This window comes from Nerophis lumbriciformis, linkage group LG02, assembly GCF_033978685.3.
Source record: "Nerophis lumbriciformis linkage group LG02, RoL_Nlum_v2.1, whole genome shotgun sequence".
In the NCBI taxonomy this organism is placed as follows: Eukaryota; Metazoa; Chordata; class Actinopteri; order Syngnathiformes; family Syngnathidae; genus Nerophis; species Nerophis lumbriciformis.
In genome coordinates, this window is record NC_084549.2 from 56,058,586 (window position 1) to 56,074,749 (window position 16,164).

At 41.4% G+C, this 16,164-nt stretch overlaps 1 protein-coding gene across 5 annotated transcripts in view; it reads left to right on the top strand.

Annotated features, from left to right (window-relative positions):
- akt3a (v-akt murine thymoma viral oncogene homolog 3a) overlaps positions 1–16,164 on the top strand; it is a 165,669-nt gene that overhangs the window by 99,332 nt on the left and 50,173 nt on the right. For 3 of the 5 annotated variants that reach the window (XM_072916607.1, XM_072916610.1, XM_072916608.1), the window contains 2 exons: positions 7,548–7,659; positions 13,649–13,805. In XM_072916607.1, the coding sequence (XP_072772708.1) occupies positions 7,548–7,659; positions 13,649–13,805 (269 nt within the window). The remainder of the gene's footprint in view (positions 1–7,547; positions 7,660–13,648; positions 13,806–16,164) is intronic. The other 2 variants (XM_072916609.1, XM_072916611.1) reach the window with 1 other exon arrangement.

Genomic DNA, 16,164 nt, shown 5'->3' on the forward strand with positions numbered 1-16,164 from the left:
CATCGTTCAGGTTTTTGTACGGATCCGTTCGATTTCAAAATAAATACTGTATTCTTGAGTAACGTTTGTTTTGTATGTAATTTTTTATATGACATTGTTACTTAAATATCCATCCATCCATCCATCTTCTTCCGCTTATCCGATTGTTACTTAAATAAAGATTCTGATAAAAGAAAGCCAAGGTAACAGTGGGCTTGCATGAATAAAAGTTCCGTAAAACAAATTGACAGGAAGTGCCTTGGTCTTTGCGGATGCGTGGACCGATCGGGTCTTCCGGTACGTGTCGAGTAGTGACAGGGCTTACTAAAAGCACTTTCAAAGTGTCTAAATTCCAGCATCAAGGCTATTTTGGACAACACACTTCCAATATAATACTGTGGCCAATTTGTGGGATCTCTGAGATCTATTTAAAATTTGTGAAAATGCCATAATATGAAGCATTATAAGTCATCAATTTGCATAAGAATCTGAATAAAATGTTTTCATCTTCGCAAGATATCTTTGACAATGATATGCCTGCAACTTTGCCCCCTTTATGCGTACAGGAGGAGAAAATGTGACTGGTAACCGGTGATGAGGTTGATGAATTTCATGGATGATGTGGGTGGGAGGACCGTTGGTGTCGAACAGACAGGGAGGAGGAGACGGACGGCAGGATCGGGGAAGGAGGAAGAGGAGGGCCGGGGAAAAAAAGAGAGTTTGTGCCGAGGACAAGCCAGGCCATACATCCGGCCCCGGCTGCTTGGCACAGCGCTGGCACTGCCACATCTGTTGCCCAAAGCTGGGAGGCCAGGTGGCGTGTGTGTTTGTGCTCGTGTGCACGTGTGTGTGTTTGTTTATCTGTGTGAGTGAACAACAGAAGTGGTCAGATGGAGCAGAGATGGTACAGGCCTGTTCCCTGCAGTGGGACAACACACACACACACACACACACACACTGATTCATGCACTCTCATCCACCCACTTAAACTGATACACAGATTTTTTTGCAGTTGCCTGCTGTGGCAAACCCAATTTCAACTTGCATTCAAAATTCTCATTTTTGTGGGTTTGCTTGTGCGGGCACGCGCCTGCGGAGGTGTGAGTGTTTTTATTTTTTGGCATCGACATACCCTGACCTTGTTTTCTGGCAGCACAGCAGGTCAGGCAGTAACTTTGTGTGTGCGTGTGTATGAATGGTAGCTCCACAGCACGTTGGACCCGAGCATCGCCATTAACCTTCTTGTCTAAATTTAGGCTGAGCCGTGACACGCTGTGCTGCGCTTCGCTTTAACAGAAAGTAATTGGAGTAAAGGATAGCGGAGGACAGGAGTTGGGAGTGGAGACAAAGGAGGAGAGAGAGGGCGAGACTCGGAAGAAGAAAGATGAACGGATGAGTGCTGTAGGATGAGAGGACGCATCATCACAATGCTTTTTCCCTACAGTGAGCTCGCTGCCCCATCTGGCTGTGTGTGCGTACGCTGCTTCCTTTGTGTACAAACGGCCTAATGTACTGCCCAGTTCCACCGCGTTGGGATTCCTCAGATATTCACCAGATGCACGAGTGCCGCGGCGCATATTATCCTTTGGCACAGGGACGCAGGCGCGTTTGAATCCTCAGCGGTAGAAGTTATTATTTAATTTATTTTTTAAACCCAATCAAAGATCAGCTGCGTCATGCCAGTGTTAACCTTACCTGAATGTCATAGCCTGTAGCACATATTCATTTATCATATATACTGTAAGGATTCCTTCTCCCGTTTGTATATTCCTCCTCTGAAATACAGGTGCATCTCTACAATTAGAAAAAATATTGCGAAAGTTACTTGATTTTAGTTCATTTTTGGCAAGAAATTAATTTAAGGGGCAGGAAGTTTTTGAGAGTTAATTTGATGATTAGTAACCATAGAAGATGGATAGATAGTTTATATATAATAGTATTCCACTTTTTGACAATTTTTATAATTTTATGTCTTAATTTGTTTAGTTTTTTCAATTGACTGTAAACTATACAGTACTCATCAAAATTATGTAATCATTTATTATTTCACCTTATTTATAGTGATTCTAAAGATGATAAACTTTCACTACTACTACTACTAAAAAAATAACTATTGAATAATATTCAAATGTATTGAGAAGCATAAAAACTGGAGACTTTAATTAATAAGTGTGTCAAAACAAATAGACGTTGGGATTAATGGCTATTCCTATTTGTAACGATTCTTAATCGATTAAAGAAAAACCCCATCAGAAATCGAGTTAAACATTTTTTATATATATATATATATATATATATTTGTTTTAATAATGTTTCTTTTAAATGTGTTGTATTTTTCCAATCTGTTCTTTCCAGCCACTTAGGCAAATCAAATTGTTGATGTTGATGCCCATATTTGCTGTACAAATCTACTTTAGTGTTGGATACTTCCCTTGTTGCCTTGTTTGTAGAACAGAATAGAAAGTACTTTATTGATCCCTGGGGGAAATTCAGCACCACAGTTCGCTCACAATAGACAGTAATAATAATAAATAATATATTATATATATAATATGTAAATAATATAAATATATTCTACATATACTCTACATTTAAGTGCAGTCAAGGAACATATGCATTATACAGTCTGATGGCTGTCGGTATGAAGGACCTCCTGTGTCGTTCCGTGTTGCATTTTGGGAGTCTGAGCCTTCCACTGAACGTGCTCATACTCCCCGCAAGGTCCGAGTGTAGTGGGTGGGAGGTATTGTCCATAATGGCTAGGAGTTTTGCTAAACTTCTCCTCTCTGACACCACCGCCAGAGAGTCTAGCTCCACTCCCACCACGTTACTGTTCTTCTCTACCAACTTGTCCAGTCTGTTTGCGTCCCTCGCTCTCAGCCCGCTGCCCCAGCAGGCCACGGCGTACAAGAAGGCGCCCGCCACCACTGACTCGTAGAACATCTTCAACATCTTTGTACAGACGTTGAAGGATCCTAGCCTCCTGAGGAAGTAGAGGCGGCTCTGTCCCTTCTTGTAGAGTGCCTCAGCGTGTTTTGACCCATTCAGCTTGTTGTTGATGTGTACACCGAGGTATTTATAATCCTCAACCATGTCCACATCGACCCCCCTGATGGAAACAGGGGTCGCTGGAGTACTCCTCCTCCTTCCCAGGTCCACAACCAGCTTCTTGGTCTTCGTCACATTAAGCTGGAGGTGGTTCTTTCCACACCATGTGACAAAGTCCTCCACCAGTGCCCTGTATTCCTCATCGTCATCATCCTCAATACACCCCACTATCGCAGAGTCATCAGAAAACTTCTGAAGGTGGCAGGACTCTGACTGATAGTGGAAATCGGTGGTGTAGATGGTGAAGAGGAAGGGGGAGAGGACTGTCCCCTGCGGGGCCCCGGTGTTGCTGACCAGCCTGTCAGACACACAGTCCTGCAGTCGCACGTACTTTGGTCTGTCAGTCAGGTAATCAACAACCCAGGACACCAAGGGTGCCTCCACCTGCATCGTGTCCAACTTCACACCCAGTAGTCCAGGCCGTATGGTATCGAAAGCACTGGAGAAGTAAAAAAACATGACCCTCACACTGCTCGCAGTGGGCTCGGTTCAGCAGGTAGATGACTGCGTCCTCCACTCCCACTCGGGGCTGGTAGGCGAATTGGAGTGGGTCCAGGTGGGGCTTGACTGTAGGATGTTTGTATTTAACTTTATTAAATGTTTGGAAAGTATTTATTAAACACAACCAGTTTTCTTTTACGTAATATAGAAATTGATCAGAGCTGTTTATTTTATGGAGGAATGTAGTCAATCATAGAACTATCATCCAATGTTATTAAAAAAGTATAGATTTTGAATTGTGAATTGAATTATTACCCCAAAGAATCGAATCGAATCGTGTGGTGCCCAAAGATTCGCAACCCTATTATTTAAGTTTGAGTATCTTAAATTAAGGTAAAACATAGGGGTGTTTTTCACTCCTAATATGATACCAGTATTTGAGCCTTGCGTATTGGCCAATACTGATATGGATCCAATATAATATCAGCACGGCACGACTCATACATACGTTTATTATTAGAAATAATAAAGTGCGTCTGCACTTTAGTAATTATTCATACTAATGATTATGTTAGTATGAATATGCAGTGGGTACGGAAAGTATTCAGACCCCCTTATTTCACTCTTTGTTTCATTGCAGCCATTTGCTAAAATCAAAAAAGTTCATTTTATTTCTCATGAATGTACACTCAGCACCCCGTCTTGACAGAAAAAAAGACTCTCATATTTAACTCACACGCCGTCCATTTCTTCTGATCCTCCTTGAGATGGTTCTGCTCCTTCAATGGAGTCCAGCTGAGTTTAATTAAACCGACTTGATTAAGAAAGGCACACAATTGTCTATATAAGACCTTACAGCTCACGGTGCATGTCAGAGCAAATGAGAATCATGAGGTCGAAGGAACTGCCCAAGGAGTAAAGAGACAGAATTGTGGTAAGGCACAATTTTGGTCAAGGTTACACGATAATCTCTGCAGCATCCTAAGAGCACAGTGGCCTACATAATCCTTAAATGTGGGAAGTTTGGGACGATCACAATTCTTTCTAGACCTGGCCGTCCAGCCAAACTGAGCAATCGTGGGAGAAGAGCCTTGGTGAGAGAGGTAAAAAAGAACCCAAAGATCGCTGTGGCTGTGCTCCAGAGATGCAGTAGTAGATGGGAGAGAGTTCCACAAAGTCAACTATCACTGCAGCGCTCCACCAGTTAGTTTATGGCAGAGTGGCCCGACGGAAGCCTCTACTCAGTGCAAGACATATAAAAGCCTGCATAGAGTTTGCCACAAAAAAAACAAACACATGTAGTACTCCCAGACTATGAGAAATAAGATTTTCTGGTCAGATGAGACCAAGATTGAACTTGTTGGCGTTAATTCTAAGCAGTATGTGTGTAGAGAAAACCAGGCACTACTCATCACTCCAATCAATCAATCAAAGTTTATTTATTTAGCTCTTAATCAAAGGGCTGCACAAGCCACAAGGACATCCTCGGCTCAGATCCCACCGGCCCACTAATATCCCAACAGTGAAACACGGTGGCATCGTGCTATGGGGGTGTTTTTCAGCTGCAGGGACAGGACGACTTGTTGCAATTGAAGGAAAGATGAAGGTGGTCAAATACAGAGATATCTTATAAGAAAACCTCTTCCAGAGTGATCAGGACCTCAGACTGGGCCGAAGGTTCACCTTGCAACAAGACAATGACCCTAAGCACACAGTTAAAATAACAAAGTGGTTTTAGACGGCAATAGTGTTTATTTAAGGACACTTATTATGTACGCCTAGCATCTGTGTTATTGTGTGCTTAGCTGTTGTGTAGCTGTTAGCTCCTACTACCCTCTATCCTACCGTGTTTACCTTTTATAAATGACTCAAATACAAAAAAATACCAACCTTGTGTGCCAATTGGAGGACATTTAGATGTTAACAGGCTGTTCTTCTTGGCACAAGTACTGCAGCGCTGCTTGTAACAGAAATTATATCCGAAATTTTAGATGCAAACTGATGTAATCCGACTTGTTTTTTTTGATAATATCAGAACGTTATAAATATCGGATCAGGCCTCCCCTCGTGCATAGTTTTGAAATCCGTTTTTCTTACAATTAAATAGAGGTGGGAATCTTTGGCCGATTCAGGATTCGATCCAATTCTGATTCTTTTGGTGACGATTCCAAATCGATTCCCAACTGAACACAATTCTTGATTCAAGCCGATTCTCACAATATATTATTCATCCATCCATCCATTTCTACCGCATGTCTCTTTTAAGGTTGCGGGGTTCAGGGGGGTTTGGAGCTGGGTTGGAGCCTCAGACTGCGCTCCTGAGGGGGCCCAGTCTGGAGTGAGAAAAATAAAATCGATAGCAAAGCACATATACATATTACATCCTTTTACAGCTTACAGAGGTCGTGACATAACTACATAGATTCGTAACACGTGTACGCGCATTAGCGTTGGGTGTTGTTAGCTAATAATATCAATTGGGATAGTGTGTCATTGGATGTATATGCCATCACAACAACAACACTACTGCAAATTGTTTGTTGCTTCTCTTGGACTGCTTTTGTATGTGCGCAGGCGCTCCCTCCCTGCGCGTACGTGTTCACCAGGCAAGGTGAGTGACTGCCGTGAACACCAATTACTGTATTTTCTGGGCTATTAAGCACAGCGGTATTTAAAGCTGCACCCATCAAATTTCAGAAGAAAAACATTTACATATATTAGCCGCACCAGACTATAAACTGCAGATATACGTATACCGGTACGAAAGTTTTTGTAAATGTTTATTTATATACCCTAATTGTTTTCAAACTGCGCTTGTCACACGGCAGTAAAACGGCTGTTTAAACAAGACAGAAGTCATTGTCATGGACCCACTAGCTGCGGAAGCTAGCTCTACAATCAGCTAAACAGACTCAGTGACTCCATGGTGACGTTTTTGCGAATTTATGAAACAATACAAAAAGAATGTAGAAAGAGCTATCAATCTGTCAATCCTGTCCGGGCCAGGTGAGGTTTCCCGTGTTGAGTCAGATTAAGCCACAGGCTCCACCCCTGGTGGTGCCCTTCCATCAATTCTGCCAATAAGTTAATAATACTAACACAGATAATTGTAAACGTGTTAGCATATTTGCTAATGATAAGGACAGCAGCTTGATTGACGATAGCACTCCTACAGACCATGGGACGGTTTAATAAGAAGGAATGGTTGGAGTTGTATTGTAAAACTTACAAACGTTGCTTGGAGTGATGAATGAAGAATCTTTTCGAGCAGAAACGCTATGGACAAATAGTTTGGTTCAAGGCAAGAAACAGTACATTTTCAACCCGCAGCACCTGCGGTGAGTGAAAGCATTAAAAACATGACGCTATTGCAAAAACAATACCACACATTTTTAGTGTTTTTGTCGGTGTTCTATAAAAACTGTTTCTTGAAAAAAAAAAAACATTATCACCGTTAGTGAAAAAATAATCCATAAATTAAACCGCAGTGGGGGTTTTTTATAAGCCGCAGGTTTCAAAGCATTGGAAAGGAGTAGCAACTTAAAGTCCTGAAAATAAGATGTTTTTTTTGGGCTGGCAAAAATTTTGATTATATAAAATTAGTAATTGTCTAAAATATAGACAGTTTTAAAACAAATGTGTTCTGTTAACCTCAAATGGTAACATAAGCTAGCCAATGGTGTTTTTGTTATATTTTTTGGTTTGAAAAATACAACTGTGAGCAAGTTGCAAACATGCCCTTTAATACTGCAATCTGATTGCCTCAAGTCAAACAATTTTGAATTCAAGCAACATTTTCTTGGAAAATGCATACAAAGTCGCACAAAGTTTAGGAATTGAATGTCATCTTGCTAGCCCCGTGCATCATAGGCAGCAGAAGATTAGGGCATGCAACGCACAAGCAAACATTTCTGCAGTTTTAAAAAGTCTGCCCATATCTAACGAATAACTTTTCTCTCCTGACAACTTCTCCAAAGTGCAAAATATTGACAAAACAAATCTCCAACTAATGTGTGCAGAATGCCAGCTGATGAAGACGGAGCGACCCAAGCCAAACACCTTCATCATACGCTGCCTGCAGTGGACCACCGTCATTGAGAGGACCTTCCATGTGGACTCACCTGATGAGAGGTCAGTCGCTGTTTGACAACCAAACTGACTTTAAAAACTTTCAAATGGGACTAAACATTAATGACAGGTATAAAGTATGTGATGCTGGATACGTACCATCAAGGACAGAGGTATGACAGGGAGTGTGTGTACAGTAAGTGTGTGAGTGTGAGACAGAGAGGAGCGGAGACCTTTCAAGTAGCGTCGGCATAAATTCTCCAGCTGCTCCGTTCCTTTCTGAGGAGCTGAGGTGTTTATCTCCAGAAAATGAACAGCTTTGCCCAGAAGACCACAGATGCTCCTGTGCATTCTTCAACTCTGTGTGTGTAATAGCAAGATAATCAAATAAACATTCAGTAATTAACACCAAAGAATAACTCTACATTTAATCATCTCATAAAGTCTGTTGTAAACATCAGCTCCAGATGTGCAGCGGTAAAAGTGTGCGCCGCTTGTGCGGGAATGGTGCCTCCGCCAGCACCACAACTGTCCTAATGTGTGTGTTTTACTGTATCCGTCGCACTGTACCAGCGCTCCTGGCAGCGCTCCAGCCCGCACAGCCGCAGCCGTGAGCGGCGAGGGCGGTGCACGTGCTGGCGCGGCGCCCGACTGTAGACAGGCCCATTATCTCTCATTAGCAAAAAAACTCATTATACTAAAAACACTCAAACCAAGAGAGAGGGAGCATTTATCTGCTTTGTGACCTTGAGAGAGTTCCCGTTGCTTTTCATGTAGCTACATACACACACACACACACACATTGACTCACTGCTCCATTGTTGTGGGTAGAGTGTAACTACAGTTTGCCCTTGTTTCGGAGTGTGTAGGGTACGCTCTGAAGTCTTTGCAGAAAAAAGGGGATTCAGATCTTGAAGAAACACACTGCTCCGTTTAGGTTCAGATAGATGTTCTTCCAAATCCCTCCGGGAAACATATGGGCATGTATCTCAAAATAAGACAAAAACACACAGGGGTGATCATTTGGGAGTCAAACAGGGTTCATTTATTCCCATCTCCGCAGTGTGAGCGCGGCAAATTTGCGTAAATCCCGACTCGCTTGCTTGCAGAGCGGCGAGGATTTTTGCAATGTTTGAATGTCATTTCATAGGCTCGCCTCACTCGACTGTCTTCGCCCATGTAAGCCCCAAATGTGGCACAGAATTAACTCTGTTTGGGAAAAGATCAGCCAAGATGGGAATGTAAGGAAAACACTTATTCATTTTACATGCAACATTTTACATATTTCATTGAAAATGTGTGGCGCATTATGAAGCCTAAAATACCACAACGAAGACCCCCGGACTTTTGAACAACTTAAGCTGTACATCAAGCAAGAATGGGAAAGAATTCCACCTGAGAAGCTTAAAAAATGTGTCTCCTCAGTTCCCAAACGTTTACTGAGTGTTGTTAAAAGGAAAGGCCATGTAACACAGTGGTGAACATGCTCTTTCCCAACTACTTTGGCACGTGTTGCAGCCATGAAATTCTAAGTTAATTATTGTTTGCAAAAAATAAATAAAGTTTATGAGTTTGAACATCAAATATCTTGTCTTTGTTGTGCATTCAACTGAATATGGGTTGAAAAGGATTTGCAAATCATTTTTCTGTGTGGAGTTTGCATGTCCTCCCCGTGACTGCGTGGGTTCCCTCCGGGTACTCCGACTTCCTCCCACCTCCAAAGACATGCACCTGGGGATAGGTTGATTGGCAACACTTAATTGGCCCTAGTGTGTGAATGTGAGTGTGAATGTTGTCTGTCTATCTGTGTTGGCCCTGCGATGAGGTGGCGACTTGTCCAGGGTGTACACCGCCTTCCGCTCGATTGTAGCTGAGATAGGCTCCAGCACCCCCCGCGACCCCGAAGGGAATAAGCGGTAGAAAATGGATGGATGGATGTATTCCGTTTATATTTACATCTAACACAATTTCCCAACTCATATGGAAACGGGGTTTGTAGATAATACAACACGTGATAGTTCTACCTCAATGAAAGCTTTTGTTATTCTGGAATATTATTCATAAGGTGCTGGGATACCCATGATTTAGCCTTTCAAAGTTTCTCTTGGACCACCAATTTGTCCAAATCCTGGTTATGGGCCCGGTCACAATCTGTATTGATTTTCTTTCTACTTGCTTGTAATGGCAAATATAAGCTTGGTTGCTGATTTAAATGGAACCTATAATGCAAAACCAACTTTTCTTACCCATTGGTAGCTTTTTTTGTGTATTTGGGATCTGCATAAGTCTCAAAAATGTGAAATCAAGCCATCTCGGCATGGCAGGGATATTTATAAAACAGCCTTGCCTTCCTTCTTACTTACTCCAAAGGAGCCATTTTAAATTTGCCCAATTTGTGACATTTTTCCAATTGGTGTCATCAACGGATCTCTCCATATATGGTAGAAATGTACCCAAAAGGCCTTGCACTTGTCCACCATCCTTCGCTGTTGCCATTTCTAATAAATATTAGCGTATAGTTATAACTTATGTCTGTCAGACTCTATATGGAAGCGCTAAAAACTACAACATGGCTGACGAAGAGAAGACTCAGTCGAAGTGGAAGCACGTAAATGAGACCCCCCACAAAACGGAGCATACTGAAGAGACTGTCAGAAAGCGGCTTCAAAACAGTCTGTATAAAATAACTATGTGGCATTTTGACCAAAGAACCACCATTACATGTTATGTAGACCACAAGGACATGTTTTAGGCCTTGTTCACACAACAGGTCAATTCCGATTTTTTTTTTTGTCCATGTGCAACCTGTATTAATTGTTTTAATGTGAGTGTGAACAGTGCAATTCCTAATTTTTCAAATCCGACCCAGGCCTCTTTATGTGGAAATAAATCCGATATGTATGCAATGTGTCCTCAATGTGAACGCTCTCGCGCTCCGGTGGCATTCATCTGACCAGAACATCATCAAAAAGCAATAAGCGTCATATTTATTTGCCAAAATACACGCTTATAAAATAAATAAGTAACAACGGAGCAGAAAACAGGTGAAAATAAAATGTTTTAGGAACTCACGTGAAACTTCCCCCATTTCTGTATCTAATTGCTCGCCCACAGGCACGCTACTCAGGCAGACATCTAAGCAAGATATCCCGTAAAACTGCCAGAGCCAAAATATTCGTCCTCTTCTACGTGCAATAATTCAATTCAGAAAATATTAACTTTGATTACACAAAATCCTTGAAATTGCCACAAATGCGGCAGTATTGAGGCGCCGACTGGAGTTGAAGCCTTTTTTGCTTCAGTAAACACTGCAGGGCATGCAACGCCATGATGTCATATCCGCATGTGGGTCAGATTGCATTCACGTTGGAAATCAAATTTTTTTAATAATGTGAACGGCCAGTAAAAAGATCAAATTTGATTAAAAAAATCTGAATTGATGACCCCTTTAAGTCATTATAGTCATCACTGTGAAAACTAACTGGACACACACACACACACACACACACACACACACACACACACACACACACACACACACACACACACACACACACACACACACACACACATATGCAACACACGTACACATCCTAATTGACAAACTTTGTCCCAGCAGATGTTGAACAAGTGTGCTAATGAAAAGTCAATGGGGGGGAACAGTGTTTGCAAACAACAAAACATTGTTCCCTCTTATACAGGGGCGTGCATTTTACACACGCATACGCACGCACACACACACACACACACACACACACACACACACACACACACACACACACTGGTAGTCATTAGTTCTGCTCTATGATTATTGTTCATTGGCTTGATTCCCTTGGTGACCATTTTCCTCTCTGTTAAACAAATGAGTGTTAATGTCAATTGAAAGTGTTTTTTTTGCATGCGTCTGCCATTTCTTGTGTAACCTGTGTCAGACGAGATGTGTCAGAAAAGGGCTGTTGATCGCATTTTTTGATGTGAGGGGCATATCGTCCACCACCAATTCTGGCCAAAGCGCCAGACGACCAACCAGCGCGTCAACAAAGTGATCCTGCATCGTTTGCTACATTCAGTGAAGCAGGAAGAGGCGAGAATTGTGGCAGGACAAATTCTGGCTGGTTCACTATGACAATGGCACCTGCCCACAATGCTCTAAGCATCCGACTGTTCTTGACATCCTCCCTATTTACCCGACCTGGCTGTTTTTTTCTTTGACGAAGGAGCTGCCGGAAGCCTGGAAAATCGTTCTAGGAGTGTGAGAAGGTTTGGCAAGTGGGTTAGACTTAAGAGGGATTACGTTCAAGGGGAACTCTTGTTGGATTAGAAATATATCTTTCTACAATCCCCGTTTCCATATGAGTTGGGAAATTGTGTTAGATGTAAATATAAATGGAATACAATGATTTGCAAATCATTTTCAACCCATATTCAGTTGAATATGCTACAAAGACAACATATTTGATGTTCAAACTGATAAACATTTAATCATTAACTTTAGAATTTGATGCCAGCAACACGTGACAAATAAGTTGGGAAAGGTGGCAATAAATACTGATAAAGTTGAGGAATGCTCATCAAACACTTATTTGGAACATCCCACAGGTGTGTAGGCTAATTGGGAACAGGTGGGTGCCATGATTGGGTATAAAAACAGCTTCCCAAAAAATGCTCAGTCTTTCACAAGAAAGGATGGGGCGAGGTACACCCCTTTGTCCACAACTGCGTGAGCAAATAGTCAAACAGTTTAAGAACAACGTTTCTCAAAGTGCAATTGCAAGAAAATTTTGGGATTTCAACATCTACGGTCCATAATATCATCAAAAGGGTCAGAGAATCTGGAGAAATCACTCCACGTAAGCGGCATGGCCGGAAACCAACACTGAATGACCGTGACCATCGATCCCTCAGACGGCACTGTATCAAAAAACGACATCAATCTCTAAAGGATATCACTACATGGGCTCAGGAACACTTCAGAAAACCACTGTCACTAAATACAGTTGGTCGCTACATCTGTAAGTGCAAGTTAAAGCTCTACTATGCAAAGCGAAAGCCATTTATCAACAACATCCAGAAACGCCGCCGGCTTCTCTGGGCCCGAGATCCTCTAAGATGGACTTATGCAAAGTGGAAAAGTGTTCTGTGGTCTGACGAGTCCACATTTCAAATTGTTTTTGGAAATATTAGACATCGTATCATCCGGACCAAAGGGGAAGCGAACCATCCAGACTGTTATCGAGGCAAAGTTCAAAAGCCAGCATCTGTGATGGTATGGGGGTGCATTAGTGCCCAAGGCATGGGTAACTTACACATCTGTGAAGGTACCATTAATGCTGAAAGGTACATACAGGTTTTGGAATAACATATGCTGCCATCTAAGCGCCGTCTTTTTCATGGACGCCCTTGCTTATTTCAGCAAGACAATGCCAAGCCACATTCAGCACGTGTTACAACAGCGTGGCTTCGTAAAAAAAAGAGTGCAGGTACTTTCCTGGCCCGCCTGCAGTCCAGACCTGTCCCCCATCGAAAATGTGTGGCGCATTATGAAGCGTAAAATACGACCCCGGACTGTTGAACGACTGAAGCTCTACATAAAACAAGAATGGGAAAGAATTCCACTTTCAAAGCTTCAACAATTAGTTTCCTCAGTTTCCAATCGTTTATTGAGTGTTGTTAAAAGAAAAGGTGATATAAACTATTGGTGAACATGCCCTTTCCCAACTACTTTGGCACGTTTTGCAGCCATGAAATTCTAAGTTAATTATTATTTGCAAAAAAAAAAATTAAGTTTATGAGTTTGAACATCAAATATCTTGTCTTTGTAGTGCATTCAATTAAATATGGGTTGAAAAGGATTTGCAATTCATTGTATTCCGTTTATATTTACATCTAACACAATTTCCCAACTCGTATGGAAACGGGGTTTGTACATCAGTCCCGGGACTTCTCTGACACACCTCGTAGATGTGCACATGTATGCATGTACTGTCCTACCAGATCATTTAATTCAAGTTGTTCATGAGCCCTGAAGTTTTGGTGTTGCCTCTCTCCTCAGGGATGAGTGGACAGAGGCCATCCAGATGGTCGCAGACAAGCTGCAGAGACAAGAGGAGGAGAGGATCCAGTGTAGCCCCACCTCCAACATTGACAACATGGTGGAGGAGGAGATGGACATCTCCACCACACACCACAAACGCAAGGTTGTAACAAATGTATGGGAACTTCCTCTTATAAGCCTTTAAACTAGTAAACACTTTGATGCAACTGTATTCCAGCTGGTTGTTTCTTGCTGACATCTGGTGTAGACGTCTTGTGTGTGAAAGTTTTGAGCGAGAGTGTACTCATGCTAGGCCAGTCGTACCATTATTAATTTCTAAAGTTTGGCATATTTGGCTTGTGTGAGTGCTCCGATCCGCGCTCAAGATCGGTACACTTCCCCTTTCGGGGCACGATTGGATTAGAGCCTGGGCACAGCACAATTGCAGGCATAGGCACATATAGTGCTGTGCATTAATGACGAAACTATATATATCCTGATATACTGTAGGTCATGTTGTATCTCTAACGATATATATCGCCATTAGGGATAAGACAAGATGAACATTTCATATTACAATTATCGTGACCAAAATTATCACGGTTATCATTATTATTGAGGTGTTGTTGAACATGCTCAAAAAGTAATTTTTTTTTTTTAAAGTAACAGAAAAAAATACTGTTACACTGTTAGAAAACCCACTATTTTGCATGTTTTTTGTTTCTTATGTTTCACTGTTTGTCTCAGTATTTTATCTGTTTTGATGGCTAAGTTTTTATTGTTTTAAATAGTGGTTGGCACTCTAGCACATTAAGATTTATTTTAATTAAAAATGCGTAACAAATAAAGTCTATTTTTATAATTTATTATTTCTGGTGGGCGTTGTGGCATCCTACTCTGTTCAACGGTCCTTGAACGCACCATAAAAACACCTCAGTCTCGTATTCCTTTGAGTATAGAACGATTACTTTGTATTAAGAGAGCACATGTTAAAAGTTAAAGTCTATTTTTATAATTTATTATTTCTGGTGGGCGTTGTGGCATCCTACTCTGTTCAACGGTCCTTGAACGCACCATAAAAACACCTCAGTCTCGTATTCCTTTGAGTATAGAACGATCACTTTGTATTAAGAGAGCACATGTTAAAAGTTAAAGTTAAGTTACCACTGATAGTCACACACACACACTAGGTGTGGTGAAATTACTCTCGCTTTTGATCCATCCCCTTGTTCCAGCCCCTGGGAGGTGAGGGGAGCAGCAGCGGTGGCTGCGCTCGGGAATCATTTTGGTAATTTAACCCCCAATTCCAACCCTTGATGCTGAGTGCCAAGCAGGGAGGTAATGGGTCCCATTTTTATAGTCTTTGGTATGACTCGGCCGGGGTTTGAACTCACGACCTACCGATCTCAAGGCGGACACTCTAACCACAGGTCAATGTACACAATTGAATAGCATAGTTGCTCAGACAGCAATGTGTTATATATGTTTAAATTGGGGTATGTTGTTTCTTAATGGGGAAAGATGTTAGTGTCTCTTATTTTCATGTTAGCAGTTAAAGGGGAACTGCACTTTTTTCTGAATTTTGCCTATAATTCACAATCTTTATGAGAGACAAAAACACATATGTTTTTTTTAATGCATTCTAATGGAATTTAATGGAGCCAATAAGACGCCATTGCGTCTATTGTGTTTATTTCGACCATAACATCCAATAAATAACCATCCAAAATGCGGCAACAATACTCCATTTACATTTTGTGACCTGAATATTATTAACCAAGTATTAGCGATATTATTATAAGCGCTAACATTAAAGGGGAACTGCACAAAAAAAATAGTCAACAATCATCATGAAAGACATGACGATGGATGTTTTTTTTTCATTCTAAATATTAAATAAATGGGATCCCGAATGCAGCTGAAATAGGCTCCAGCAACCCCAAACGTCCGCTTACAATGGAGCCTATGATCATTTTAAGCATACACGGCGCATTAACTTAAAAAACGTATCATGACCTTCGATTTTTTTTTTCTTAATCACTGATTTCTACTCACTGCAGACTTCATGAGAGCCAACAAACATAATAAAAGATCACTTACTGTACAATGTCTACTTTATTAGGATGCCGACTGCTAGGCTGTTCATATATTTCTATTTAGATGAAGGACTCATAATCCTCGCGAAGAAATGGGGTGGGGGAACAAATGTCTTTTCGTGTCTTTCTCGCCATTTCCGGGGTGTACCAACTTGTCGGAGTACATCCTCGGTCATCTACTTTCCAGGCGAGAGGCATGATTTATGATCTACAACAGTGGTTCTTAACCTTGTTGGAGGTACCGAACCCCACCAGTTTCATATGCGCATTCTCCGAACCCTTCTTTAGTAAAAAATAAAATGTAGTTTTTTTTCAAATTCAGGACAAAGTTATATGTTTTTGGTAACACTTTAGTATGGGGAACATATTCTAAGTAACAAAGACTTAAGTTAGAGTTTTTTGGACACTAGGGGAACATATTCTAAGCAACAAAGACTT